Genomic DNA, 27,703 nt, shown 5'->3' on the forward strand with positions numbered 1-27,703 from the left:
GACAGCCAGAACTACTCTACCATTCCAGCAGCATTAAAAGTAAAGTTTAGCCCTGACAAAGTGACAGTAACCTAGCTATGACTTTGTTAAGTACAATAAGATCTACATATTCTAAGCAGGATAAAGTGAACACAGTCGTAACATTTCAGTGAGTCAAACACGTTACCCTGTTGTCAAGTGCAGAAGAGATAAATGAGAGTCTCTCTCTCTTTCTGTTTTCTCTACCAGGTATTGTTGGAGACTGGAAAAACACAATGACTGTTGCCCAGAATGAAAGATTTGACCATGTGTTTAAGAAGAGAATGGAAAAGTTGCCTTTCAAATTCTGTGATGCATTATGAGTTGGAATTGACAAATCTGTCTAATTAGTCTTGTATAGAGTTTGATTTTCGGAAACATGCTGTTTCCCATCTAGTGTGGATTGTGACATTGCATACTGCTTTTCCAAATTATCATTGGACAGGAGTGCACTGATGTTATAGTAAAGCAGAGTAAATCAACATTATACAAGGAAATTCTGAAAATGAGGTAGCAGCAATATGCTTCGACAAAAGAAGGCTAAGCTAAACAATGACTATGCATGTCCAGACGGCGGAATTGGGAGCTGTCTGGTTCAAATCTAAATGGTTTTTATCTCCAGTGTCATCTATTTCATCTCCCACTTGAGCGAACTTTCTGTTCACAATTGAAGTTTTTCTCCCATGAAAAAGGTCCAGACAGGTCAATTTGTCCCCTTTAAGATTCATGACCTTCCCTTTCCTGCCACATTCCCCACCTTTTCTTGCAGCCATCATTCAGCTGGTCATGTTGACTTTCCTTTTGTGATTGTTATTTAATAAATTAAATGACACAGCAAAACACCTAAATAGCATGGTACACATCACAATGCCAATGCATCTCATTTATCTAGAACAATGCTGTATCAATAGGAAAAAAATATATTTAAAATGTTAAATGTTAGAATAGATGAAAATAGATACTACAACCAAATAAAGAAAAAAAGGGGTCACCTCAGATAACACCACCCACAGCTCTGTTTTGGTGCAGAACAGCCGTCTGCATGAGCTACAGAATGGGCTAATTAAGAGTGCTCTGAATCATGCTAAAAATAGTGTAGCCAAAGTACTGTGCCGAAAAGGAGCAGGGTAGTTCTAAAATAGGGCAGGATGGATTGCTCCAAACAGCACCAAAGTCATCCCAATAGTGAGCTGTTCTGCCAGCGCACACTTCCTGCTTCTCTTCCTGTTGTGGCTTTGCTTTCTTGCAAGGCCAAGCAACTCCAGGGCCCACCCAGAAGCTTCTGCCTTTCCCTTCACTTTCACAGGGCACACCTTAAAGCAACAGCATCCGAACAAGAGTCAGGGAATGGAGGAGCCTCTTTTCGAAGCAGAATTAAATTAATCAAGACCAAGCTGTTGACTTGACCCTTTTTTAAATCAAAGTCTTCCTTTGACCTTACTTCAACCAAGTACTCTTAAACAAAAGGACACCAAAGTTTAAACCGAGCAGCCAGAGCTGTATATTCCTGTGCATTTTCTTTCCATTTTTCCAGTCTTCGGTTTTTACATATATCATTACATAACAAGCACTATTCTTTGTTGCCGGTCCAGGATATGGATGTGAATATTATCAGCACCTTGAGCTCTCGCTATCCTTCATGATGTTGCCATTGTCAACATGGTAGGAAGCTCACTACCAGGTGTTAATAACCATTTGTCATTTTATTTGATCCCATGCACACAATTGTCCCAGTGCCAGTCCCGTTCGCACTCCCATGTACACTGTAGATGCCCAAATACTGTGCTTCACATGTCAGAACAAGTTGCACATAACCCACAAAAGGAAAGAGTGAACAAATATGTGAGCCTTGAAGAAGTCACAACTTTTTTCATATGTGGTTGTTGAAACAGTCTAACATGACAACGTTTCTGAAGACCAGTCCTTATCTGATCTATGCAACAGGTATAACACAGATGATTTGTACTTATGATACACCTTGAAGCCACAGATGTGTATCATTAACTATCCTGTTAAACACCTTTCTGTGCCTTAGATATAACAGAGGTTAAAGCAAGATAAGGTGTAAGCCTAAGGCTCAGAAGATAGTACCATTGCAATGTTGGTCTGGATCTCCAAAAATGAGTGCACCAGAAGTAGAGAAGCTGGGCTTGGGAGTCTAGCGGCAGAAAACAACCTGGCAGGATGGAGAAAAAGAAGTAGGCTTCCATGCAGATTAAGTTTAACAGTGAAACGCCAGAGGTGAACTCTAGCCTAGAGGTTTACCAAAAAGGAAGTCAACTCTGGTATGCCTGCCTCAAGCAGGTCTTCATAAGAGGCTACTTAAATGTGGTTTGACGAGAGAAGGTATGACAGGCACCCCATAATTAAAAGGGAACCAGAACATGGTGGTTCGAACTGGGGATATGCCATGGTATTGTCAATGGAGCTAAAAGGAATAAAAGGAGAAATTCAGTGAGCTGGAGGAAAAGACTGCCTGAACAAAGCCACGCAACCACTGAATGCAGTTCTGAGTATCCGCTTCAGATCCTTTCTCTCTTTCTGGAAGGGTGAGTATGAGTGTGTGGACATCCCTCTTTGTTCCTGGCCAGCAGCGCTGTGCCTTCCATTAGCCTGAGTAAGGCCGCTGCCTCATGTGGCAGGGCACGAAGGGGCAAATGCACTCCTCCCACTCTGCCCTGGCAAGGCCACCAGTGCTCTGGAGAGCTGCCCCTGCCACATGCATGCAGAGTTCCAGGATAGGCTACTTCATTTATTCTTCACTTGGACAAGGCCGTGCCACAGTGGCAGTTCCTGCACCTACGACCAATGCCCAATGAGGAGGAGGGGGCGGCACTGGTTCTGCAGCAGTGCTATTAATGACATTGATGGATGCTGGAGAAGGCAAGAGGGAGGGAAACCTTTCTAACCAACACTGGAGGCAGCTCCCCGCCCCCTCCAAAAATGACTGGCTCTGAAGTTCCTCAAAGCCAGATGAACCCACTGGGACAGACTGAGAAAAACCATTGGTACTGCAGAACAGATGGTTTCCTTAGACATTTCTCCCATCTTGGGGAATAATATCTCTTAATCAGGTAAGATGTGAAAAGCAAATGCAGAAAAGGGAAAGGGCTAGTGGGTAAGGCTAGTCCTGAATTCTCATCTGCATGTTCGTTCCAGATGTATTGGGAAAGGAGGCTTCAGCCAAAGTAAAGGAAAGCAAAACAAAACAGTTTTGTCAGGTTATTCCCCTGCTGTTGTGCTTCATCCAGGATAACTCATAGGCAGACTCACTGAGAACTGGGAAGTTAGTAACCTTAGGTCCTCTGCCTTAGACACTACAGATTTCCCACAACTACTAGCATCTTGTCTGATGAAGAGTTAACATTATCAAAGGTTTGCTCATTTTTTTGTGTATCTGCACACTCTTTTGTGCCTTTTTGGTTGCCTTCTTCTATCAATGTGGAGTTTCTGGTTTGGGTTTCCCTGCCCAGCATTAGGGCAGGGATAATTCCCCCCCCCCCATTCCCCTATTAAAGATTGGTTTGGATTTTTTTTAACTTTAACTCGTAGAACTGCATATATCATTCATACTAGGAGATATAAATCATTGCTGGGCTCTTTACTCAGGCACTGTGCCATAGTTTTCATTGGTAAAAAAATCTGCATGTTCTCTCCACACTTCTCACAGTAATAGGAACAACTGGGGGGGGATTGCTTTTTTAAAATGCAAAATTGGACATTTTCCATAAAACTAGGGTGGCTGCTTTTTTAATGAAACTTCAGAATTTGAAACATTGGATGCATAGTTTGGGTCTTTCTTAAGCATCAGCCAGTCCTTCTGTGATTGCTGTGTGCATGCATACATATACATGTGCACGTGAGCACTTTGCTTCTTAAGGAAAAAAGGACACTGAAGTTTTGTGCTAATATATTTTGCACAAATTATAGGGACTTTAATAAAAATGAAAACTCCTAGTCTCATGTTGGGCTGGAGGGCTGGAATCTTGATGGGCTTTCAGACAATCTAAACCAACAAAGATGATTGAGCTTTGCTCACATCCCCGTCTTTACTACACTGTCACTGCATTTGATAGAAGATGGGTGGGTTTATGTACAGCTAGATAGATTAGGATAAAAACGGAATGGCTATTTAGCCATTGTTTCTACAATTCTTTCCAGCATGCCTAGAAAGGATTGCTGAGCCACTTCCTAGCCTATCTTTTTCTCTGTCCATGTGGAGAATGAATTGTCTTTGGTAGGAATGTGGAGAGAACTTTTAAAAATTCCTTGGCAAGACTCTCCCTTTTGCACAGGAATTGTAACAATTCTGCACGTATGAATATTTCTTCTGGAGAGAGAAAAAATGACCACAGAAAGAACTGGGAAATCCTGGAAGATCTCCCGCAAGGTTTCACATTCCCAAATGTGTGATGGAACTCTGTAGAAAACTCTGCCAAATCTGAACCAGGAAACATGAGGAGACATCATGCAGGGGCTTATGCTCAGGCTAATCCGCAGCCAAAAGTTTCTGAACTTTCCTCATAGCAAAGCCAGAAGGCCTCGAGGAAAGAAGTAGGTTATATATTTCCAGGAATGGAGAGTTGAATCACAGGACTTGCTGTCACGTTGGGCTTACGTTGCACCAGTGACTTGACTCGGGCTCAACTTGGTGGTGTTTATTTTTTTTTCAATCGACTTAACTTGAGACTCGGAACCCACCTACCCCTCCCCTTTTTCAGGGGAAAAAGGCTTGTTTTTAATAGGGGCACAGTCTTGGGGCTTGGAACTTGGAACTCGGAATCAAAGACTCAGACTCAGACTTGGGACTCAGACCCAAAGGCTTGCCAACATCTTTGCCTTGGCTACAAGTCAGACATAAGGATGTGCAAGATCTTATTAGGATCAAAATATTTGCTGTATAAATATACAGCAAAGGGACCTTGCCAACATCCCTGTATATTTCGGTCTGGGATGGAGGAGAATATAGTGATGAACTAGTGGAAAGAGAAGAGGGGGGGAGCAAGAGAGAGTTGGTCACCAGAAATAAATGAAATGAGAGAGAAAGGGAAACTTGGAAATGACAGAAACAGGCCCAGGAAGAGTAAGTAAAGAGACAGAGAGAGCCTCTCCTGAAAGGGGTATGTATGTGGAGTTTTGAAGTTTGGAGAAAACATCAACAAAATAAAGGGAGAAAAAAGGGAGCATGAGAAAACTTTGGGCATAGTTGACATTCTTGAATTATGTGTGTTGCCCCAGATTGATGGGAAAACAGAACACACCAACTCAGTGTCAGATTGGAACATATGTCCTTTTTGAGATTATGTTCACCCTTTTTTCCTTGTTGGTTAATGTGACTTGTCATGTTTTTTTAATGGACCATCTCTATGTTAATAGACGAGGCTGGTTTCCATCCTTTCTGTCATGTCTACCATCCATCATGTCACCAATCTGAAGAAGAAATCTCATATATCTCCACCTCATTTGCAGAATCAAGGCGTTGTGCTATGACTTCTTAGCCAAAGTAACATTTCCATTTAGAACTGCTTATCTTTTATACCTACACATTGGTGGATGGGGAGGACGGTGGGCTGGGTTTTCCAGGGTTCAGCCAATGTCATTTTATTAGGCTCCAGTTTCTCATGTGAAGGGCTAGTTTTGGGACAGTGCAGTTCTGAGCCCACAAGATTTGCCCGGATACTTGTTCTGTGGTAGAACAAAGAAACAAACAAACACGCATGAACATACACACACACACACACACACACACACACACACACACACACACACACACACACACACACACACACACACACACACACACAAGTGAGTGATAGACATCAAAACTCAACAAGGCACTCAGCTCTAAAGAAAAGGTAAAAGCGTTGGTGAGTAGAAATTACCGTTACAAAACTAGGATGAAAAGTAAAAATGTGACAAGCTTCAGTGACCAAGCTAGCCTTCCTGCACCCTTAAATGATACAAGATACCACAAGGAATTATCACATCACTCTGCTCTGACAGGAGACAATGAGGCACTGGAGCAGCACTGACTATCCAAAGGGTTTGAATAAACCTGTATACATTACTTTATTGTTTCTTATTCTTTTTTAATTATTAATTTTAAATTTTATTAACATCCATAGTGTGACAATGCAAGCTAGAACTGTAGTACAATACTATCACATTACTTATTGTTTCTTATTCTACCACAATAAGGGGAAGACCGGAGTCCCTTTCTGTACTGTTGTGTCAGCAGTATTGGCAATGCAATCACCAAATCCACATCTGTTTGAATACAAAGGATCCTACTTTGTCAAAGATCTGGTCACACCAGAATACCTGGATTCACTGGAAGATTTTGAAATCAGAGATAGTGATGTATATCTGATCACATATCCAAAATCAGGTAAGACAATCTGAAGACTTTTTCCTAACAAGAGCCAGACATCTATCAGAACCCTGAGACAGTTTCAACCAGCCACAGCTGGCACAACAGGGTTTTAGGTGGTCATTTCATGTATCAGTGTTTTTATGAGCTGAATAATTAGGCAACATGATCAAGAACTGCTATTTCTAAACACAGTAGCATCTCAGTTTGCAAACATCTCAGTTTACATAATTTTCGGTTTACGAACCGAAATCTATAAGAAATAAAGTTCCGGTTTACATTGTTTTCTTTTTCTCTTCTTTTTTTTTTCACACTACAAAAGGGTTTTCTCAGGGCGCATTGGGCCTATAGAGCTGCCCCTTTGTAGCACAATTGGCATTTCGGTTTGCAAAATGTCCGTACTACATAACGTCGCATAGAACGGATCCATTTCGCAAACTGAGGTACTACTACATTTCTCATTCTACCTACTCACAGGTAATAGTTGCCAATCTCTTCAGCTCACTGTAAAAGGCCCTATTCTTGAAACATTTTGTTGTTTAGTTGTTAAGCCCTGTCTGACTCTGTGACCCCATGGACCAGAGCACGCCAAGCCCTCCTGTCTTCCACTGCCTCCCTGAGTTGGGTCAAATTCATGTTGGTAGCTTTGGTGACACTGTCCAACCATCTTGTCCTCTGTTGTCCCCTTCTCCTGTTGCTTTCACACTTTCCCAACATCAGGGGCTTTTCCAGGGAGTCTTCTCATGATATGGCCAAAGTATTGGAGCCTCAGCTTCAGGATCTGTCCTTCCAGTGAGCATTCAGAGTTGATTTCCTTCAGAATGGATAGGTGTGTTCTCCTTGCTGTCCAGGGGACTCTCAAGAGCCTCCTCCAGCACCACAATTCAAAAGCACAAATTCTTCAATGGTCAGCCTCCTTTCTGGTCCAGCTCTCACTTCTATACATCGCTACTGGAAAAACCATAGCTTTGACTATGTGGACCTTTGTCAGCAAGGTGATGTCTCTGCTTTATAAGATGCTGTCTAGGTTTCTCATTGCTTTCCTGCCAAGAAGCAGGCGTTTTTAAATTTTGTGGCTGCTGTCACTATCTGCAGTGATCACTGAGTACAAGAAAGTAAAATCTGTCACGGCCTCCTTATCTCCCCTTCTATTTGCCAGGAGGTGATGGGACCAGTGGCCATGATCTTAGTGGGGCTTTTATGTTGAGCTTCAGACAATTTTTGCACTCTCCTCTTTCATCCTCATTAAGAGGTTCTTTAATTCCTCCTCACTTTCTGCCATCAGAGTAGTATAATCTGCATATCGGAGGTTGTTGATATTTTTTTCCAGCAATCTTAATTCCGGTTTGGGATTCCTCCAGTCCAGCCTTTTGCATGATGTATTCTGCATATAAGTTAAATAAGCAGGGAGACAATATACAGCCTTGTCGTACTCCTTTCCCAATTTTGAACCAATCAGTTGTTCCGTATCCAGTTCTAACTGTTGCTTCCTGTCCCATATATAGATTTCTCAGGAAATAGATAAGGTGGTCAGGCACTCTCATTTCTTTAAGGACTTGCCATAGTTTGCTGTGGTCCACACAGTCAAAGGCTTTTGTGTAGTCAATGAAGCAGAAGTACGTAGATGTTTTTTCTGGAACTCTCTGGCTTTCTCCATAATCCAGCACATGTTAGCAATTTGATCTCTATTTCCTCTGCCCCTTCGAAATCCAACTTGTACTTCTGGGGTCCACATACTTCTTGGTCCACATACTGCTGAAGCCTGCCTTGGACGATTTTGAGAATAACCCTGCTGGCATGTGAAATGCTAGCATGTGAATTCTTGAAACATACAGGGATGTAATCTAGAATGAAGGAGTCGAATCAAAGTATTTTGGTGAGATGTATTAACTGCCTTCTTGGAGTCTTTACTGTCACTTATATTTTCTTTGATAATATGTTGAAAATACTCTACCAAAACAGAAAAGGGAAAAGAAAAGCTATGTGATCGTTGTGCACAATCCAAAGTCAATAGTAAAAAGACACAAATGTAAGGTAGTTAAAAATATCACCCTTGCCTTCAATGCTACTTTAATTGTGTTGTTTCTTGACATTTGAAAATTCTTCTCCTTCCAAATCTCTTAGAATCTACCATTTATTTATTTATTTATTTATTTATTTATTTATTTATTTATTTATTTATTTATTTATTTATTTATTTATTTATTTATTTAACTTATATGCCGCCCACACTACCCGAAGGTCTCTGGGCAGCTTACAGCATTTAAAATACAATAAAAAGGCAAAATAAAAAGGCACAATAATTAAAATGCAATTAAAATATATATTCTAAAAATTGCCATCAGACCCACATTTGATGTTATTTCAGTTAAAAGCCATTTGGAACAGGAAGGTTTTGACCTGGCGCCGAAATGTCATCAGCGTCAGACAAATCTCAGTTGGGAGGGCATTCCATAGTCTAGGGGCAGCTGCTGAAAAGGCCCTTTCTCTACAAGCCCTCCCTCTTATCTCCTTAAGGGATGGCTCTTTCAAAAGGGCCCCCTGGCTAGATCTTAACTGCCGGGTAGGTTCATATGGAATTTCTAAGAGATTCTTTGGTTAAACCTCTGTAGGCTCAGTGCAGCCCACCAATGTCCAGGATCAGACCCAGCAGGGCTGGAGAGAAAAAGAAAGGTTACTTACCTGTAACGATGGTTCTTCAAGTGGTCATTCTGTGAATTCACACAAAGGGTTAATACCAGCGCCAGCGTTGGGCCTCTCGGAACATTCTCTAGCTGCAAGAGAAAAGTAACAATGTTTAGGACTACCCCTACTGCGCACGCCCAGCCTAACCGTCCCTCAGTTCCATTTGTCCGCCATAGGCACTCGAGTCATAGAGATGCCAGTGACAGATAGACAGAGGGGAGGCCGGGCGGGATTGTGTGAATTCACAGAATGACCACTTGAAGAACCATCGTTACAGGTAAGTAACCTTTCTTTCTTCATCGTGGTCTTCTGTGAATGCACACAAAGGGTGATTAGCACGCTTACTAACCGGATGGTGGGCTGTCACTGAAGAGCCGATGCTAACACTGCCCTCCCGAATCTGGTTTCCTCTCTTGCCCTCATGTCCAATCTGTAGTGGGTTATGAAGGTAGAGGCATTGGACCAGGTAGTGGACCGGCAGATGTCGGGCAGGTCGACGCCACGGAGTAAGGCAGTTGATGAGGCCACAGCCCTGGTGGAGTGTGCCTTAAGTCCTTCTGGAGGATCTTTGTGGTTGAGCTCGTAGGCAAGGGTGATGGTAGATACGAGCCACCTAGAGAGCGTCGACGGCGAGGCCGGACCGCCCTTCTTTGAACCAAAATAACAGAGAAACAGTCTGTTGGCCTGTCTAAAGTCCTTGGTCCTAGAGACATAAAAGGCCAGGGAACGTCGAACATCGAGCATGTGAAGCATGCGTTCAACGTCAGTAGTCGGAGACGGAAACAAGGTCGGTAGAATCAGTGGCTGATTTACATGGAAGTCGGAGACCACCTTCGGGAGAAAAGAGATGTCCAGGTAAAGCATAACCTTGTCCTTAAAGAATTGAAGGAAGGGTTGGTCATAACGGAGAGCTGCCAACTCACTAGCTCGGCGAGCAGACGTGATAGCCACCAGGAACAGCGTTTTTAAAGAAAGCATTTTGAGATCACAGGTAGCCATAGGTTCAAATGGAGGCCTGGAAAGAGCATGTAGAACCAAGTGAAGGGACCACTGTGGGAGCGGTGGACGAACGGGAGGTCGGAGGTTAGAGAGACCCCTCAAGAACATCTGGACGGTAGGGTGAGAGAAGAGCCGGGAAGAGGGAGAAGCCCTGGGTTGGAAGAAGACAACCGCAGCAAGGTACACCTTGATAGTAGAGATAGACAGGTGGAAATCAAACAGGTAACGGAGATACTGTAGAAGCGTGGAAAGAGAGACAGGGGAGGGGACAAGATCCCTCTGCTGGGTAAATTTCAAAAAACTTTTCCACTTGTAGGTATACAAGCGAGACGTGGAGGGCTTGACGGCGTTAGTCAAGACCTCTTGGATTTCGGGACGATCCTCCACGCCGTCGGAGTGTGTCGAGGTCGGGGTGAAGGACTTTGCCTGCTTCCTGGGTCAGTAGGTCCGGCCACAACGGAAGGGTCATGGAGTCCACAGCCATGCTGACTAGGGTGGGGAACCACACCTGGCGAGGCCAAAAGGGTGCAATGAAAATGGCCGGAGTCATTGAACGTTGGAGTTTGATTAGGGACCTCTGTATCAACGGAATCGGTGGAAATATGTACAAGAGACCCTGGTTCCATGGAATCATGAATGCGTCGCCGAGCGAATGCAGGCCGAGACCTGCTCGAGACGCGTACCGGGGACATTTCGCATTGAGAGGGGATGCGAACACGTCCAGCACTGGGGTCCCCCATTGGCAGCAAAGGTCGTGAAAGACCCGAGAGTTCAGTTCCCATTCGTGTGTCTGATGTTGAAGCCTGCTCAGAGTGTCCGCGACTGTGTTGTCCTCTGTGGCTACATGGATGGCTACCGGGTAGATATGATGACGGTAACACCACTCCCAGAGGAGGATGGAAAGGTACAGGAGTGAGTGAGAGCGAGTTCCTCCCTGCTTGTTGACATAGTGCATTGTGGTAGTGTTGTCCGTCACCAGCTGAACTCCGCGGTCCTGTAGCAGGGGAAGGAAGGACCTGAATGCCTTGATAACTGCAAGTAGCTCCAGGTGATTGATGTGGAGCATGGTCTCCTGCGGGGTCCAGAGGGCATGAATGGTGTGATGGCCGCAGTGCGCCCCCCAGCCGGATGGACTGGCGTCCGTTGTGACTTGAACGGTGAGACGGAGTGGACGAAAGGGTCGGCCAACCGTGAGGTGGGGTGTGTACATCCACCACTGGAGCTGTTTGACTAGCTCCGGGGTGACACGAAGGCGCTTCCTCTGGCTGTCCATCATAGGGTCGAAAAGGGTGAGGAACCATGATTGGAGCGACCGGAGCTTGAGGCGAGCGTGAGCGAGCGCCGGTGTTGTAGAAGACATCAGGCCGAGAAGGTGTTGGGCGTGATGGGCTGTCACCCGAGCACGAGGGTGAAATTTCTTGATGGCTCGTTGAATCTTGTGAATCCTCTCTGGGGGGAGAAATGCTCGACCCTTTACAGCGTCCAAGCAGACCCCTATGTATTGTACCGTTTTGGAGGGAATGAGTTGAGACTTCTGTTTGTTGACAGTGAGACCGAGATTGGAGAGGAGATACAGGATGAATTGTGTGTCTCTCAGGGATTGTCTTCGTGAGGTGGAGACTACGAGCCAATCGTCCAGGTAAGGGTAAACGTGGATGCCCCTGAGACGAAGGTAAGCTGCCACTGGGGCCATGACCTTGGTGAAGGTCCGGGGAGCTGTGGACAGGCCGAATGGCAGGGCCTGGAATTCGTAGATTGTGCCCTGAAAGATGAACCGAAGAAACTTGCGGTGGTCGGGGTGGATAGTGACGTGAAAGTATGCGTCCTTTAGATCTATGAGGACGAACCAGTTGCTCTTTTTCAGCAGGTGCATGATGGACTCTAAGGTGAGCATCCGAAACCGTCTGGGTCGCAGGTAAGTGTTTAGGAGTCTGAGATCGAGGATGGGCCTTATGCCTCCTCCTCTTTTTGAGACAGCAAAGTAGCGGGAGTAAAACCCGCATTGTATGTCGCGGGGTGGTACTGTAGAGATGGCATCTTTTTCCAAGAGAGATGATATTTCTTCCTCTAGCGAGGAGTCGAAGGGAGAATGATTTATGAAACCTAGCGGAGGAGATCTTATAAACTCCAGCTGGTAACCGTGCTGAATAATTTTTAGAGCCCAAGTGTCGGTTGTGATGGTAGACCAGTTGTGAAGAAACGGTTGAAGATGGGTGGTAGGCGGTGAATGGGTAAAAATGGGGGGCCGAAATTTGAATTTTGGTTGTTGTGAGCCGCCCAGAGACCTTTGGGTAGAGTGGGCGGCATATAAATTTAAAAAAAAAAAAAAAAAAGATACTGTTTTTGTTTTCTGGCAGGTGGCTTAAAGGGTTGGTGGCGATGAGACGGACGAGGCCGGTATCCCTGATAGCCCTGGACAGAAGAAGAGGACTGGCCAGATCGCTGCTGAGGTAGGTGCTTGTAAGGACGGTACTGTTGAAAGGGCTGATATTGACCATAAGATTTCCGCCATTGGGGTTGTCGCTGTCTAGATTGAGTTTGAACAGAGTAGGACTTGGCAGTCCTCTTGGCCTTGTGAAGGTCTTCTAAATGGGAGTCGGTCTTTTCGTTGAACAGCCCGGTAGCGTCAAAGGCGAGGCTCTCAACCTTTGATTTGACGTCCTCCATTATGTCTGCAGAACGGAGCCAAGCGTGGCGCCGGATAGAGATGGCAGACATGAGAACTCTGGCAGAGATCTCTGCTGCATGCCGGATGGAAAGACGTTCATACTTGGATACCGTCTGAGCTTCCTCATATGAGTTTAGGAAAGCTTGCCGGGTGTCTTCAGGTATCATTTTCAGTCCTGGCAAAAGCTTAAGCCATAACTGTTTGTGATAAGCCCCTAGAACAGTCTGATAATTTATGACTCGAAGTAACAGAGTGACAAGGGAGTAGATTTTCCTGCCGATGATTTCAAGTTTTTTACCCTCCTTGTCAACTGGGGTAACGTGAGCCTTGGCCGATGGCCTTGAACAGCTTGTTTCAACAATGAGTGAGTTTGGAATCGGATGCTTGAGTAAAAAGTGAGTGTCAGCCCCATGAATTTTGTAGAAGTGTTCTGTGCGGCGAGGGACATTAGGGGTAGTCGCAGGCTGGGCCCAGAACTCCTTAATGGCCTCCATAACTACAGGCACAAAGGCTATGCTAGGGGGAGCGGTACTGTCTTTTTTGATGTCCCCGAAGAACAAGTCCTCACCCGGAGGCGAAGGAAGATTCAAGTCCAGTTTCAGTGTCTTGGCAAGTCTGGACATCATCTGAGAGTAGGAAGAAAAATCCTCAGAAGGAGAAGGGGCGTGAGGATCACCCGTATCCGAAAGCACCACATCACCCGGAGGTAAATCGTGGGGTGGCAGGGGTGGGGGTTGTTCCTGATCGGAGTCAGAAGACTGCTCCGTGGACACCTCATCTGGATCGGAGGAGAAGACATCCCTCTTCTTTTTTGGAGGGGGTTTCTCGATGCCGACCGGCACTGTCGGTGGTCGAGTCGGGACCGCAGTTGGCACCGAGGTGGAAGGGACCGGTTGCGGTGGAGGGGCAACAGGTAGCGAAGGAGGCTTTTCTCCGACTCGAATAGCTCGGCGTCGACGTCGAGGACGGGTCGACACCGAGGAAGAAGACAGGTATATGTACCGGATCTTCTTATGGTACCGGTCTCAAGATGCGGACGTCGAAGACGAGGAAAGGGACCTCGAACGCTCACGTCGACGTCGATGGCGCTTACGACGCTTGGGGCGGTCGGAGTCCGCCGAACAGGAAGAAGAGGATCGACGTCGATGTTTGCTACGACGCCAATGGGAGCGGCGCTTCTTCCTAGAGCGTTTGCGCTTAGAAGATTTCGAGTCCGAACGATGGGAAGAGTCGGACTGGGTGGAAGCTCGGTGCCTCTTCTTCGACCGTTTACGTCGGGGAGACTTCGACCTCGAGCGGCCGGAGGAAGGGGACCGACTCGGGGAGCGATGCTTGTCTGTGCGGGCACGTTTGCCTCGAGGCGATTTCGACCTCGAACGCACAGGTGAACGGGGCACCTTGTCTCGAGGAGATCTCGAGTCCGAGTGCACGGACGAGATCGACACAGGAGGCGACCCCTGGCCCGCAGGAAAAGGGCTATGTGGGGCAGAAGTGAGACCAGTAGTGACACCGACTAACTGGCCCGGCGTCGGGGAAGACATTCCCGATGGTGGCAGAGCTTCAGTGCGTCGAACCGGAGGAGGAGCGGGTGCCTCGGACGAGGCCTCGAAGCGTCTCGACAATTCCTCGAGAATCGGTGATGGTATCGAGCCCGAGCTGGGAGAAAGTCGAATGGATGTCATCTTAAGCTGGGCGGCTGCCTTGGCTTTAGATGTCTTCGACGGTTTAGCTTTTGGTGGAACAAGAGCCGGGGGCTCGGGATTCGAAGCAGGGGCGGCCGATTTCGACGACGCGGATTTTTTTGACATTTTCGAAACTTTGGAGACGACCGATTGAATAGGAGCTGCTCGAGAAGTGGAAGCCATTTCCCCCTCCGAGGGCGCCGTGGAAGACAACGTTGACTCCCACAGATGGAGTTTAAGGCGCTGCTGGCGAGCCTTAAGAGCGGCTTTAGTGAAAGCCTTGCAATGTGGGCAAGTTTTGGAGTTGTGCGATTCCCCCAAACAATACAGACAAGTATCGTGGCCGTCCTGGTGGGGAATCTTGCGGTCGCACACCACACACCTGCTGAATGGCCCGGAAGGGGACATAGGGCAGTAAGAGAAACCGAAACGACTAGTTCAAGGGAGAAAGCAGAGCAGTCCGTAATCAGTCCGAGTAAAGCCAGGAAAATAGAATAAACCGAGTCGTCTAGTTGAAGGGAGAAGCGCTAGGGTAGTCCGTGAGCTAAGCGAGGTCAAAACCAAGGAATCAAATCAGTTCGCAATAGACGCAGCTAAGACGAGAGGCTCCAAACCGCTAGGCGGAAAAATGGAACTGAGGGACGGTTAGGCTGGGCGTGCGCAGTAGGGGTAGTCCTAAACATTGTTACTTTTCTCTTGCAGCTAGAGAATGTTCCGAGAGGCCCAACGCTGGCGCTGGTATTAACCCTTTGTGTGCATTCACAGAAGACCACGATGAAGAACCTATCAATTGTCTCTTGATTCCTATGCCTTCCTGTGTTCCCCATGTGTTTTTTCTCCCCATTGGGAGGAATAGTCAGAGATAAGATGGGGATTCTTCCTGTGCCTCCTTCTCCTTGGGTTTCCTTTAGCAATGCAGCAAGAGTCTTCTCTTTCATGTGGAGATACAGAACCAAGACAAGGTGATCCCCAACAGGCATTCTGTCTTCCACATTTCAGAGCAGGATTTAAAAAATCAAGCCAAGCGTGAGTGTATGAAGGGTACATTGTAAGCAAACATAATTTGTGACATTACACAATATTATATGTGATTGCATAGCAGATGGATTAGGGCATCAACTTTAACTTCCTATTTCACCTCTGAGAAGCTTGAGCCAACATAAGATAACCTCTAGTCTTATACTGGTGGGTTTCTTGCCATTCACTTTTCACTTTAAGGCACAGAGAACCCTTCAAATACTTCCTTGCCATCTGGCACAGGTTCCCAATGACAGTGCAGCACCGTACCTTTGTAGAGGCAGCTGCTATGGAGCTTCCCATCTAACATGATCTGGTCCCTGACCGGGTGGAAAGACAGGCAATGAAGGTCAGCAGATTTCTTCTTGGGTGGTGTAACCTGTGCTGAGGAACAAACTGAGAAACAGGCAAGGTTAGAATCACATCCTTTTGTCCTAGAAGAGCACTATTAACATTGCTTTTGGTAGCCATTCTTGCCTTCTATGATCAAAACTGCTAGAAAAACTGCCAGCACATTCTGTATGGAAGAGACTCCACATCAGTGCTGTAGCACTGAGTTATAGTCTCCAAAGATATAACAATCAAAAAGATAATAAATTAGTGAGAGGCCTTCAGCTCCTAATGTCATACACCAGGTGGCACACAGAAAACAACCAACTGTGTAGGTGCAAATAAGGGCACCTATTTACTGGCATACTGGAGCTGGCATTCATTATGAAGTACACAAATGCCTCAGAAAGAATTAATGAACTACCTCTATTTTCACAGGTACAATGTGGACTAGGAATATTTTGAGCTTGATTTATTATGACGGCTATCGGAATGGAACTGAAACCATTACTTCAACAAACGACATTCAAAGTGTGGAATACAATATGCTGAAATTGAATTATTTAAATATCACATCACCTCGTCTGTTTTTCAGCCATTTGCCATACAATTTAGTACCAAAAGGATTAAGAAGTGGAAGAGGAAAAGTAAGACCTGTTGTTTTTACAAATTTAAGGAATTTAGAGTTTCTCTTGTCCTTCTATCTCACTTTCTGTTGACAATTGCTTATTACATTTCATCAAAGATATGGTTCTTTTGTGTGTATTCTGGGCTCATATCTGAGTCTCATGATTCTGAAGCAAAATCTAGATCAGCATTAGGATAGTCTGCGTCATGAGACTGATGAATCTGCTTGGTTTCCTGATGGCTCTTGGGGAGATTTTTCTCTGCTGCCATTGCATCTGCACAGTCATGAAGCTGAGTCGCTTTGCATGATCAGGTGCTGAATCCATGCCCCACCTTAAGGACAAGACGATAAGCCCTCAGCAACCGGCGGTGAGGAATGTGCATGACACTTGCAGGCACAGTTGCTTGGATTCAGTCTGATTTGAATGGTGTAGTTGATACAGGTTCTGTGGATGTAACTTTTACCCCTGTTTGTCCCACTACGGAGGGGTTTGTTAGACCCTTGCCCTTCCTGGCTTATAAAAGCAGCCAGAGGGGAAACAGCCAAGTGGGTACAGGGAGTGATAAAAGCCTCCTAGCAGGGTAGGATCGTAGCACGTTTAAATGAGGGAGTAATAAAATCATTATTGAAAGATCCTCCTTGAATATTGGCCACTCTCAAATATTCCATTTCTGGACAAAGTATTGGAGCATGTGGTGGTTTCTGAGCTCCAAGAATTCCTGGATGAAATAGATTATCTAGATCCATTTCAGTCTAGCATGAGGGCTATGAGAAGGAAACAACTTTGGTGGATGACCTATGTTAGGAACTGGACAGGGAGAGAATGACCCTGTTGGTTCTGCTGGACCTCCTAGTGGCTTTCCGTACTATTGACCATAGTATCCTGGTGCCTCTCTGTGGGATGAGACTTGGGGGCACTGTTTTATAGTGGCCCTGGTTCTTTCTGGAGGGGAGAGATCAGGAGGTGGCACTGGGGGTATTCTTGTTTGATGCCCTGGCCATTGACCTGTGGCATCCCTCAGCGTTCTGTTTTGATCCCCATGCTATTTAACATTTTTAACATTTACATGAAACTTCTGGGAGAAATTGTGAAAATGAAGCCCTTTTTACCCAGTGGGTAGGAGAGTATAAAATGTTACTAGGCTTCTTACAAGTATAATTAATGGGAAGATTTATTTAAGACAATGAACATAGAGAAATTACAAATGTATTTTGTTAATTCAAAAAGGCTGAAACATTTTAAGTAGAAATCAGAATATTAACATTCCATGAAGAAAATAATAATTCACAAAAATCATACATAAATTTTCCCATGCAAAGCAGATTATGATTCTACTCTCACTAAAGCCATTTGAATAGATACAGCCCCAAACAAACTAAATTAACACTTTAAATGAAATCTCTGTGGCATGCAAAATTATGAGATGAACAGGTGTTTTAAGTATATTATCTTGCACCACCTAAACTCCCTCTAGCCCTGACTTCTTGAAGGAGACCTAATAGTTTTCAACTCTATGGTAGCAAAGCTGGCAAATCAAAATATAAATAGAACAGAAACTAAAATATTGTATCTATGTAATCCAACTTATGGAGGCAAAGAGCTTGGTCCTGTAGGTCCAGATAAATCCAGCAGCCTCAGATTCCAGATAACGGATCTGGAAGTATTCAGTAGGAAAGTTGTTTGGGAGGAGGATGGGTGAGGGAGAGGGAATGTCCTTCTGCTTTGGAAAAGGAAAGGGATCAGGAACCAGGATTTAGAGACAAGGTTGAGGGAAGAAAGCTTCTTCTCTCAGGATGCAGTGGCTTGTTGTTTAATTAACCCCTTTAAAGTTTCCTGCTCTCTGATTGGCTTCTTTACTTTCTTCTCCAGTTGCTACACACAAGATGATCCTTCACTGGTGAATAACATGGATAATATAAATAATCTTGTTTTCAGGGCTTTACAAAACCCTAGACAGTATATTTCTGTATAAGGAATGTCTCAAGCTCATTGGGTAGCAAATTTCCAGGGGTCTACGCATTATTTTCTTACTAATCCATTTTGAGGTGCTCGAAGAAACTGTGTCAGCACCATGAAGTTGTTCCCAGCATCCTATTTTCTGGGCAGCTAGCATTTCCTGCCCTATACAGGAGCCAGACCTGCATCTGAACTATCTTCTTGGCCCTTTTTCTGGCTTGTTCCCCTTTTGAACCCCCTGTTTTCCTGATATGACTTGATATCCATCTCTCCTTCCCATCTAATTCTTAGGAAGCTTTCATGGTTCTAAACTGCTGCCTGGTGTTAGTTATGAGCTGGATGAGGGCAAACAAACTGAAACTTAATCTAGACAAGATAGAGGTGTTCTTGGTCACTCAGAAGGTAGATGAGGGAATAGGGATACAACTTGTTGTGCTTCACTCCCAATGAAAACTCAGGTCCGCAGCTTGGGGATACTCCTGGATTTATTCCCGAACCTGGATGCCCAGGTTTTGCCAGGTAAAACTGCTGCGCCAGTTGGACCCTTTCTTCAAAATGTCTGATTTGGCTAAAAGGACACTTGCCTTAGTTACATCCCACCTGAATTATTATAATGTGCTCGACAGGAGGCTGCCTTTGAAGACAGTTTGGAACCTTCCACTGGTTTAAAATGCAGTTGCCAGACTACTGACTGGGGGGCAGTTATAGAGAGTGTATAATGCCTTTGCTACAACAGCTACACTACCAGTCCATTTCCAGGCCCAACTAAAAGTGCCGTTTATTACTTATAAAGTCGATATGGTTTGAGTTCAGGCTATCTGAAGGATTGTATCTCCCCATATGAGATTTCCCAGTCCTTCAGATTTTCCAAGAAGCTTTCCCTTTGGTTCCATTGCCATAGCAGGCATCTTTGATGGGGACATGAGTAGCATGAGAGAGGGCGTTCTCGGTGGCTGTTCCCAGGTTGTGGAATGCTTTCCTTTGGGAAATTAGGTTAGACGCCTCCCTTTAATCCTTCCACCAACAGTTGAAGACCCACCTCTTCAGGCAGGCTGTTAATAACTATAACTGAGTCCCCGGATGCTGTTTTTTAGCTAAGTAAGTTCATTTTTATGCTTTAAATGTTTATAATCACTTAATGGACTTTTAATTATTATTATTATAGTTTATTTGCTTTTAAATGTGTGATATACTGTGTTTTTAACTTTCCCTTGTTTTAACATTGCGAACTGCCTTGAGTCCCCCCATGGAGAGAAAGGTGGCCTGCAAATGATACTTATTAAACAAAAAAAACCCCAAAAAACAATGCAAGCTGGCCAGTCCTGGGAGGCTTCCCATCATTATTGGTAGAGCTGGGCTTGGACTAGCCTCATTCCCTTGCCATGTGGAGCAAAAGGAGCTGATGAGGCTGTGACCCCCCCCCCAAGCAGAAACAACGTCACCAGCCAGCCAGTGTGGAGATGGCCGATAAATCTTAATGGCACTGAATGGGCAGTAATGTTTTTCTTGCCAGAGGGGCAGCTTCAGTGGCTGCATTTTTGCCACATGTCAAGCCCCAACCTGGCACTGTCAGTAGCTCGGAAGCTTCCCAGCAACTAGCTAGCTGGGATGGAAGCCCAAGTGCAGTTTGGAAATGGCACCAATGCACATTTTTTAAAAAACTGCTCCAGGTCTTGCATCATGCAAAATGACTGAAGTTGCTATGAAGTAACGTTGGTGTAGTTGTGGCCCAGGTAAGTTTCTCTGGAAAAGGAGTTCCATGAAAGCAGTTCCAGCACAACAAAATTCCTCCCACTGTTCATCAACAATCTCATATTTGGGTTTGGCTGACTTAATGTTGCAGGGGAGACCAGATCTTAAAGAACCATTCTTAGTAACATTTTCCTTAGGTTCAGAAGAATTTGAGCTACTGATGGTCATTAACGTTATTGTTCCTTCAGGTTATTTATGTGGCCAGAAACCCAAAGGATGTCTGGGTTTCCTATTATCATTTTTCCAAAGTTTTTCTTAAAATGGGAGAAGCAGAAGAGCTTGACACTTTTGTGGGAAAATTTCTGGCTGGCAAAGGTAATAATTATTTGAACTCTTTGAGATGTTAATATATAATGCGAAACATTATTGTACTATTTATTGCTGTGTGGGAGTTATTTACAGCACACATCCAATGAGACCTGCTAATAATCAAGCTGAAAAGCACCTTAAAATATGCTTCCATCTTCATGCAATCATTTTGGGTCATCATAGAATAAATACCTTGTCCATTTCAACTTGCTGGTTTGAATTCAAATAGTTGTTTCAGGTTTGGTTCCCCCCTCTGTACTCTCTCTCTCTCTCTCTCTCTCTCTCTCTCTCTCTCTCTCTCTCCACACACACACACACACACACACACATATATACATATATACACACACATATACATACACACACATATATGCATATGTATATACTGTATGTATGTATGTATGTATGTATGTATGTATGTATGTATGTATGTATATATATATATATATATATATATATATATATATATATATATATATATATATATATATATATATATATATGTACTATATATATGTGCATATATATGTGTGTGTGTGTGTGTTTGTAATGTAAGAACAGCAGACAGTTTCAGTGAAATTTCTAGCATTACCTGCTCAGTAACAAAGTCTACTGAAGCTTGAGCCTTCTGAAAGCCATGTGAATTTTTTCCCCCTCTCTTTTGACTTGGCCGTACATAGACACTCCACATGGCAGGGATTCTTTGTGGCTATAGGTGACCTACAGCTTTCTCCCTGAGAGAGATACTCTATTATTTCTATGGAGACAGATTATTGCATGTAGGTGATGGGCCCAGGAGGCTGTCTTCACCCGCAAAGTGAATTACAAGGTCCCTTTGCTGTATAATATTTTGATCCTAATAAGATCTTGCACGTCCTTATGTCTAACTTATAGCCAAGGCAAAGATGTTGGCAAGCCTTTGGGTCTGAGTCCCAAGTCCGAGTCCTTGATACTGAGTTCCAAGTCACGAGCCCTATGTTTGAGTCCCTAATAAAAACAAGCTTTTTCCCCAGAAAAAGGAGAGGGCTGGGTGAGTTCCGAGTCATGAGTCGAGACTGCTTCTCCTTTTTTAAAACCCTCTGCTCTTTCAATGTATAGTTCTCCTTTGCAAAGGGAAAGAGGAGGAGGAGAGAAGGCTCGGACCTCTCTATATCACCAGAGTTTGTTTGTTTGTTTTTAAATAAAAGTAAGGGGCAGCAGTGCCCCAGGAAACATCAGAGGAAATAAATTGATTCCACAGTGTAGCTGGCCCTAAGAGAAAGAAATGAATCGGTAATATTAAAACAAATGGGAACATTCATGCCAGTATATAGTATATACCACGTGGTTGTGATTCAAAACAACAGAGGTCTGAAAAGAATCAATAGATCCGGAGTTCATTTGGCTCGTGTGATCAGGCCTTCATACTAGCAAAAGTGGGTTTGCCAGTGGCTTTATAGTTAAAATAGCACAAATTAAAAGCAGAAGGAGAGTAAGAAGGTGTCAGTCTGTTTGAGAAATGAAGATTCACAATATCCTCGAGTAAGCTATTGCTGGCTGACAGAAACAGCAAACAAAACAGTCATATTTCAGGATGAAAATATGTAGCAACATTTGCCCCCATCTGCTTTTGCACCTAAAAGAATGTTTCTCTGGAGACTTGTGCATTAGCCACATTGTCTTGCTTTTGTTGTTGTTGTTGTTGTTGTTGTTGTTGTTGTTGTTGTTGTTGTTGTTGTTGTTGTTGTTGTTGTTGTTGTGAAATAGTGTTCCAAACTGTGGAGGGAGAGAAAGCCCTGGGAGTTGTAGCACTGGAAATGTCTAACTGGGGGGAAATGAACTGTAATTTTGCCACACGCAGCACATGGCATAACTGCACCAGTTGTCACTTATGTTCGTTCTAATGTTTCTGCCACATGATTTTTTCCCGCTTGTCAGTGCTAGCTGGCTCATGGCTGGACCATGTAGAAGGCTGGTCTACTCATAGGGATGACTTCAACATTCTCTTCCTTACTTTTGAAGAGATGAAGAAGGTAAGAACAAAAGAAGTAAAAAGGGCTGTATAAGACGCTTAATAGAAAAACACTGGATTTAAAACACACACACAAAAGCACACTTGAATCATCTCACTCTGACTGTCAAACAGCAATAGTCATAGGATTTTACATGTAAAGATTCAAAAATAGAAAAAGCACAAATGTGTTTTAACCTTGGTCTCCCATCCAGAAACAATGCAATATAAACTTCTGAATAATCGATTCTTCCATTATCACATACAAGGACTTAATATAAGTTCGATTCTATCTGTAGAAGAACCTGAATATATCTGGAAGTTGAGTCATGGCGACTGGACTACTTTCTTATTAGATCGAAATGTTTTGCTACTTAGAAGAAGTGCAGTTGCCATGACTCAACTTCACAGATAACGTGAACAAAATTGTGCAAAGGAAAACATTTTTATAAGGGAGAAACAAGTAAAACTTCATACAATGTACTCCATATAATAAGAAAGGTAATTAATCCAAAAAAATCAACCAACATAAACATAAGTTATTTCATGCTGACAAATGCACAATAATAACACAACATATAAATTTAGAAGCATTTAAAAATAAAAAACATTTTAAAAACACAAGCAAAATTGAATGTATTTGAAGTTGATGAGTCTTCTTCAGCAATACAATATAAACTTCTAAACCAGGGGTCTCCAGACTTTTCAGCATGAGGGCCACATCATATATTTTGCACATTTTTGAGGGCTGAAGGAGGGAAGGGGGACACAAGTGATCCCTATCTTTGCAAAGACAGTGAGGGTGGGGAATCACTCGGGTCCCCCTTCCCTCCTCTTCCTATGTCCAGGCTGGATAAAAAGGCAAGATGGAACAGATTTGCCCCTTTGACCATAGTTTGGAGACCCCTGTTCTAAACAATGGATTTCCTCATAATCACATACAGAGCACAATATGTGGACTTAAATGTAAGTTCAAATGGTACTGTAGCACAGCCTGAAGTTAGTTGCATAAAGGAACTGATTATATCAGAATTTATTTATTTATTTTATTTATTTATTTATTCAATTTATATGCTGCCCACACTACCCAGAGGTCTCTGGGCGGCTTATTTATTTATATAATGATACGCTTCTAAGCCATACTGTTCAGCCTGTTAAAAGTATCCATATATGTGAGAATATCCAACAATATTAATCCCAGCTATCTTAAAAGTTGAGAACATCACATAGCATCAATATAAAAGTAAAGGTAAAGGTGGCCCTTGACATTTAGTCCAGTCATGTCCGACTCTAGGGCGTGGTGCTCATTCCCGTTTCCAAGCCATAGAGCCAGCATTTGTCCAAAGACAGTTTCCATGGTCACGTGGCCAACATGTCTAGACATGGAACACCGTTACCTTCCCACCAAGGTGGTACCTATTTATCTATTTGAATTTTACATGCTTTCAAACTGCTAGGTTGGCAGAAGCTGGGACAAGTGACAGAAGCTCACTCCGTCACATAGGTTCAATCTTAAATCTGCTGGTCTTCCAACCTTACAGCACACAGGCTTCTGCAGTTTAACCCACAGCACCACCACATCCCTCAAATATAAATCAATATACTGTAAAAGTAGTCATTATCAAGAGGGGCGGGATAAAAATCCAATAAGTAAGTAAGTAAGTAAGTAAGTAAGTAAGTAAGTAAGTAAGTAAGTAAGTAAATAAATAAATAAATAAATAAATAAATAAATAAATAAATAAATAAATAAATAAATAAATAAAACAGATAAAACAATTATTGAAATACGGTGCCATGAAAAGACCTCAAATCAGACCAAAACAAAGACGAGTGTAAGGTATCCATAAATGCTAACTGAGAGGATACCATCTGCCTTAGACACATCTTCCCCCTGGAAAAGGAAGGAAGCAAGAAGGAAGGGAATCTTTTAAAATAACACATTTCCACCAAACACACTTGATCCACTGTATGATTTTGTAGTTTTTTCATGGTGTCAAAACTAATTGACATTTAATTTTAGGATCTGAGAAGTTCTGTGTTGAAGATATGCAACTTCCTAGGAAAAAGGCTAAATGAAAAGGAGGTGGACGATGTCATAGCTAAAGCTGCTTTTCATAAAATGAAAATGGATCCTACAAGAAATGTTGATTTCTGTCTAGAACACTATCCTGAGCTCTTCAATTCAAGGAAAGGGGGTTTTCTACGCAAAGGTAAGTCAGTGGTCAAACCATCTTGGTACTGATATGCATAGAATACCCCAGGGTATCACTTTAACCTCATCATGGAAAACATAGAAAAAGAAGAGAGGAGCAACAACAAAATCTCCAATGTTTTATTTTTATTTTCCAGGCTTCTGTTGTGCAGTTATTTACTGCTTTCTGCTCCCTTTAGCTTTGATAATTATCTATTGTGGATTTTAATTATATAGCATAATTTTATAAGTATAGATTTAGACCTAGCGTGTTACAGAAGTACTTAGAAAAAGTAAATGAAAAGATCATGCTCTGTAAATATGGATTTTCTTCCATTCTAGCATTGTCAAAACCAGAGTGAATCTAGAGCTCTGATAGAGAAAATGGCACACAGTACTGTGGTTGAAAAAAATTAAGCAAGGAAATAAAGGCAAAAATACAGTCAAAATGACAATAATATGAGGATGATTCTCCCCCATCACTTGTATTCTTCTCTTCTGCATCCAGCAGCCAGACAGCCAAGCATAGGGAGCACAATGCAAGATGGAAGGCACCAGGCATTTCCTTCACAGCTGATTTTTAAGGAGAACTTGGATGGTCATCTACCAGAAATACCTTAGATGTAGATTTCCTGCTCTGTCAGGAGTTGGACTTGATGATCTTTGTATCTTCCAGCTCTGCAATTCTGAATCTAGGAAATTGATTCCAAAAAGAATTATTGAAGCAAACTGCTTCCCTCACTGGGTTCCAACCAATCCAGCCCCTTTTACATGTTCAAAATTCCAGCTCCTCCACTCCTGGACATCCTGATTACATTGCTATTGGATGAAAAATTTCTCAGGCAATTTCCTGGGTGATTTGGCAGACAACAGGCAAAAGGAAGAGAGAGCAAGAGAGGGAAACATGACATAACACATAATTCCATGTACCCCTTTCATTTAAATGAATCATCTATGTTCAAGAGGCTGGCTTTTTGGAAATCAACACAAGAGGGGAGGGAGGACCCTGTTTCATTTTTTTTCTTTTCATGTTTACATGAAAGTAAGCCCTATCCCTATTTCTAACATGTGGGCTTATGCTTTGCCACTGATTTGATGCATCTCTTCTCTTTTCTTCCTATCTCATAGCCAATGCTGTTCAGTCACTCTTCAAAAGTGTGACTTAAGTAAATGGCATAAAATGTCCTGTAAAATGGCTTTAAAATGTCTTAGAAAGTCCTTTGAAAATAGCATGAAAATATATAACTCATGAGCACTCTTCTTGCCCCTGAGCTGTGCCTGCCAGATGGACAGCTTTTTTTTTTGCAAATAACTGAGTTACTCCCAAACTCTGTGTGAGTTTATCTAACTAAAAAGTGGTTGTCGTTATGCTCATCTGATTTCTTTCCTAAATATCCTAGGATTGTGCATAGGCTCACCCGTTAGCTCAAGAATGTGAGCTTTGTTGTTGGGATTATGATTAAGAAGGTAAAACATTTTGAATGAGTCAAATGAATCATGCTCACATGGTGGCAGGATTTTCTGTGTTTCCTGTCTAATTTTTTCCCTCACTGAGCACATGTCCCTAACACTTTCACCCAACTTCTTTATACACAAAACAAGTACAGGAGGCCATGCAAGCACACGGATGTATTGTAAAGAACTGCATTGATTCCCGACAGCAAAAGACAGCAGTGTGGAGAAACCACCCAGATAATTAGTACTGTTCTCTCCCTTCCTCTCTCCTTTCTATACCAGGTACTATTGGAGATTGGAAAAACACGATGACTGTTGCACAGAGTGAACTGTTTGACAGCACTATGAAAGAGAGGCTGGAAAAGCTGCCCTTCAAGTTCTGCTGGGATATCAAAGACAAATTATGAGTCCACTTCCAGACTGAAAGAGAAAAGGAACAAAATACATCTTTAATCCATACCACTATGAAGCAGAGATACCACAATGCCTGCCTTATAGAAACCTATTCCCACGTATCTGTTGCCCAGAACTTTTGAGTTTTGCTGGAGTCAGTCAGAAACTGTGCTAGGGCAATTTGAAGCAACACTGTAAACTGTTGGATCTCCTGGCCTGGCCACAACTTGAGGTCCTTCTCATGACTACTGAGAGTGTGCCTGTGAAGCTAAGATATGATTTGTTGAAGCCTATTCAGGAAATAAAACAGGGCAGAATACTCACTGCTCTATTCTCACACTGCTCCATCTCCAGTTTTGTCACTATGACCACCTCTACTTGATTAATCCCTTACTTTTACTAGGCTTGCCTTGAGCCCAAGTGATTTTAAACTTCAAAACATAAAAAAGGAGATCTTTATTGAAGCACAGCAACCAGTTAAACAACATAGATTTCAGCTTGAGGTTACATTAATATACCCTGTTTCCCCAAATTTAAGACTTAAACTGAACATACGTCCTAGTATGATTTTTCAGGATGCTCGTAATATAAACCCTACCCCAAAATAAGCCCCAGTTCAGTGAAACCCTGCCCTCCACCATTGTGCAGCAACCAGAAGAAGATGACATGACTGTATTTGAATAAATGTAGATTGTTGTACATGAAAATAAATAAAACATCCCCTGAAAATATCCAATGCATTTTTTGAGCAAAAATTAATATAAGACCCTGTCTTATTTTCAGGGAAATACAGTACATGCCAGTTTCCCTTCTTCTCCTTGATACAAAATATTTCTCTCTTTTTTTTTTACAGCCCACTATATCATCCAAACAATCTGAAACAATGTTACTCCCTCTTCTTAAGTCTCTCCTTCCTCCTTGGGAAACAATTTAACTCTCTATCTCTCCCTCTTCTTATTCTTCTCACCCTTTTAATATCTTCCAGTCTCTTCTTGATTGGCTTTCATCTTGCATTCTTTCAGCCAATGAGCTTATTTCTGGTGTTGCCAGGCGAACTTGGTGAGGGTTCACTTACATGTAGAAGATGACAAGCCTGAAAAGAGAGAATTCTGGGAACTGTTAGTGCTCTTCAGATGAGATGGGACCATGATTTCCCAGTACTCCAAACTCATGTGGGGAGCCCCCACAAAAGGTGTCTCTTCCAACTTGTCATTCTTCATGAAGTGACAAGAGAGGGAGATGGGGATAGAGCATTCCTC

General features: G+C 43.2%; 3 protein-coding genes across 3 annotated transcripts in view; 2 read left to right on the forward strand and 1 right to left on the reverse strand.

Annotated features, from left to right (window-relative positions):
• LOC110088500 (amine sulfotransferase) overlaps positions 1-6,964 on the forward strand; it is a 30,178-nt gene extending 23,214 nt beyond the window's left edge. The window contains exon 7 of the mRNA XM_072997525.2: positions 229-6,964. Coding sequence (XP_072853626.2) covers positions 229-341 — 113 coding nt within the window. The 3' untranslated portion in view covers positions 342-6,964. The remainder of the gene's footprint in view (positions 1-228) is intronic.
• The window catches only part of LOC144586492 (uncharacterized), a 1,082,363-nt gene that overhangs the window by 73,552 nt on the left and 981,108 nt on the right, over positions 1-27,703 (reverse strand). The window lies entirely within an intron of this gene.
• LOC110088508 (amine sulfotransferase) lies at positions 6,151-27,607 on the forward strand. Its single transcript, XM_020810842.3, has 6 exons — positions 6,151-6,406; positions 16,208-16,416; positions 20,295-20,421; positions 22,333-22,427; positions 24,426-24,615; positions 26,334-27,607. Exons 1-6 carry the CDS (start codon positions 6,151-6,153, stop codon positions 26,456-26,458), a joined length of 1,002 nt encoding a protein of 333 aa, XP_020666501.3. The 3' UTR covers positions 26,459-27,607.

This window comes from Pogona vitticeps, chromosome 1 (genome assembly GCF_051106095.1).
Source record: "Pogona vitticeps strain Pit_001003342236 chromosome 1, PviZW2.1, whole genome shotgun sequence".
Taxonomy (NCBI): Eukaryota; Metazoa; Chordata; class Lepidosauria; order Squamata; family Agamidae; genus Pogona; species Pogona vitticeps.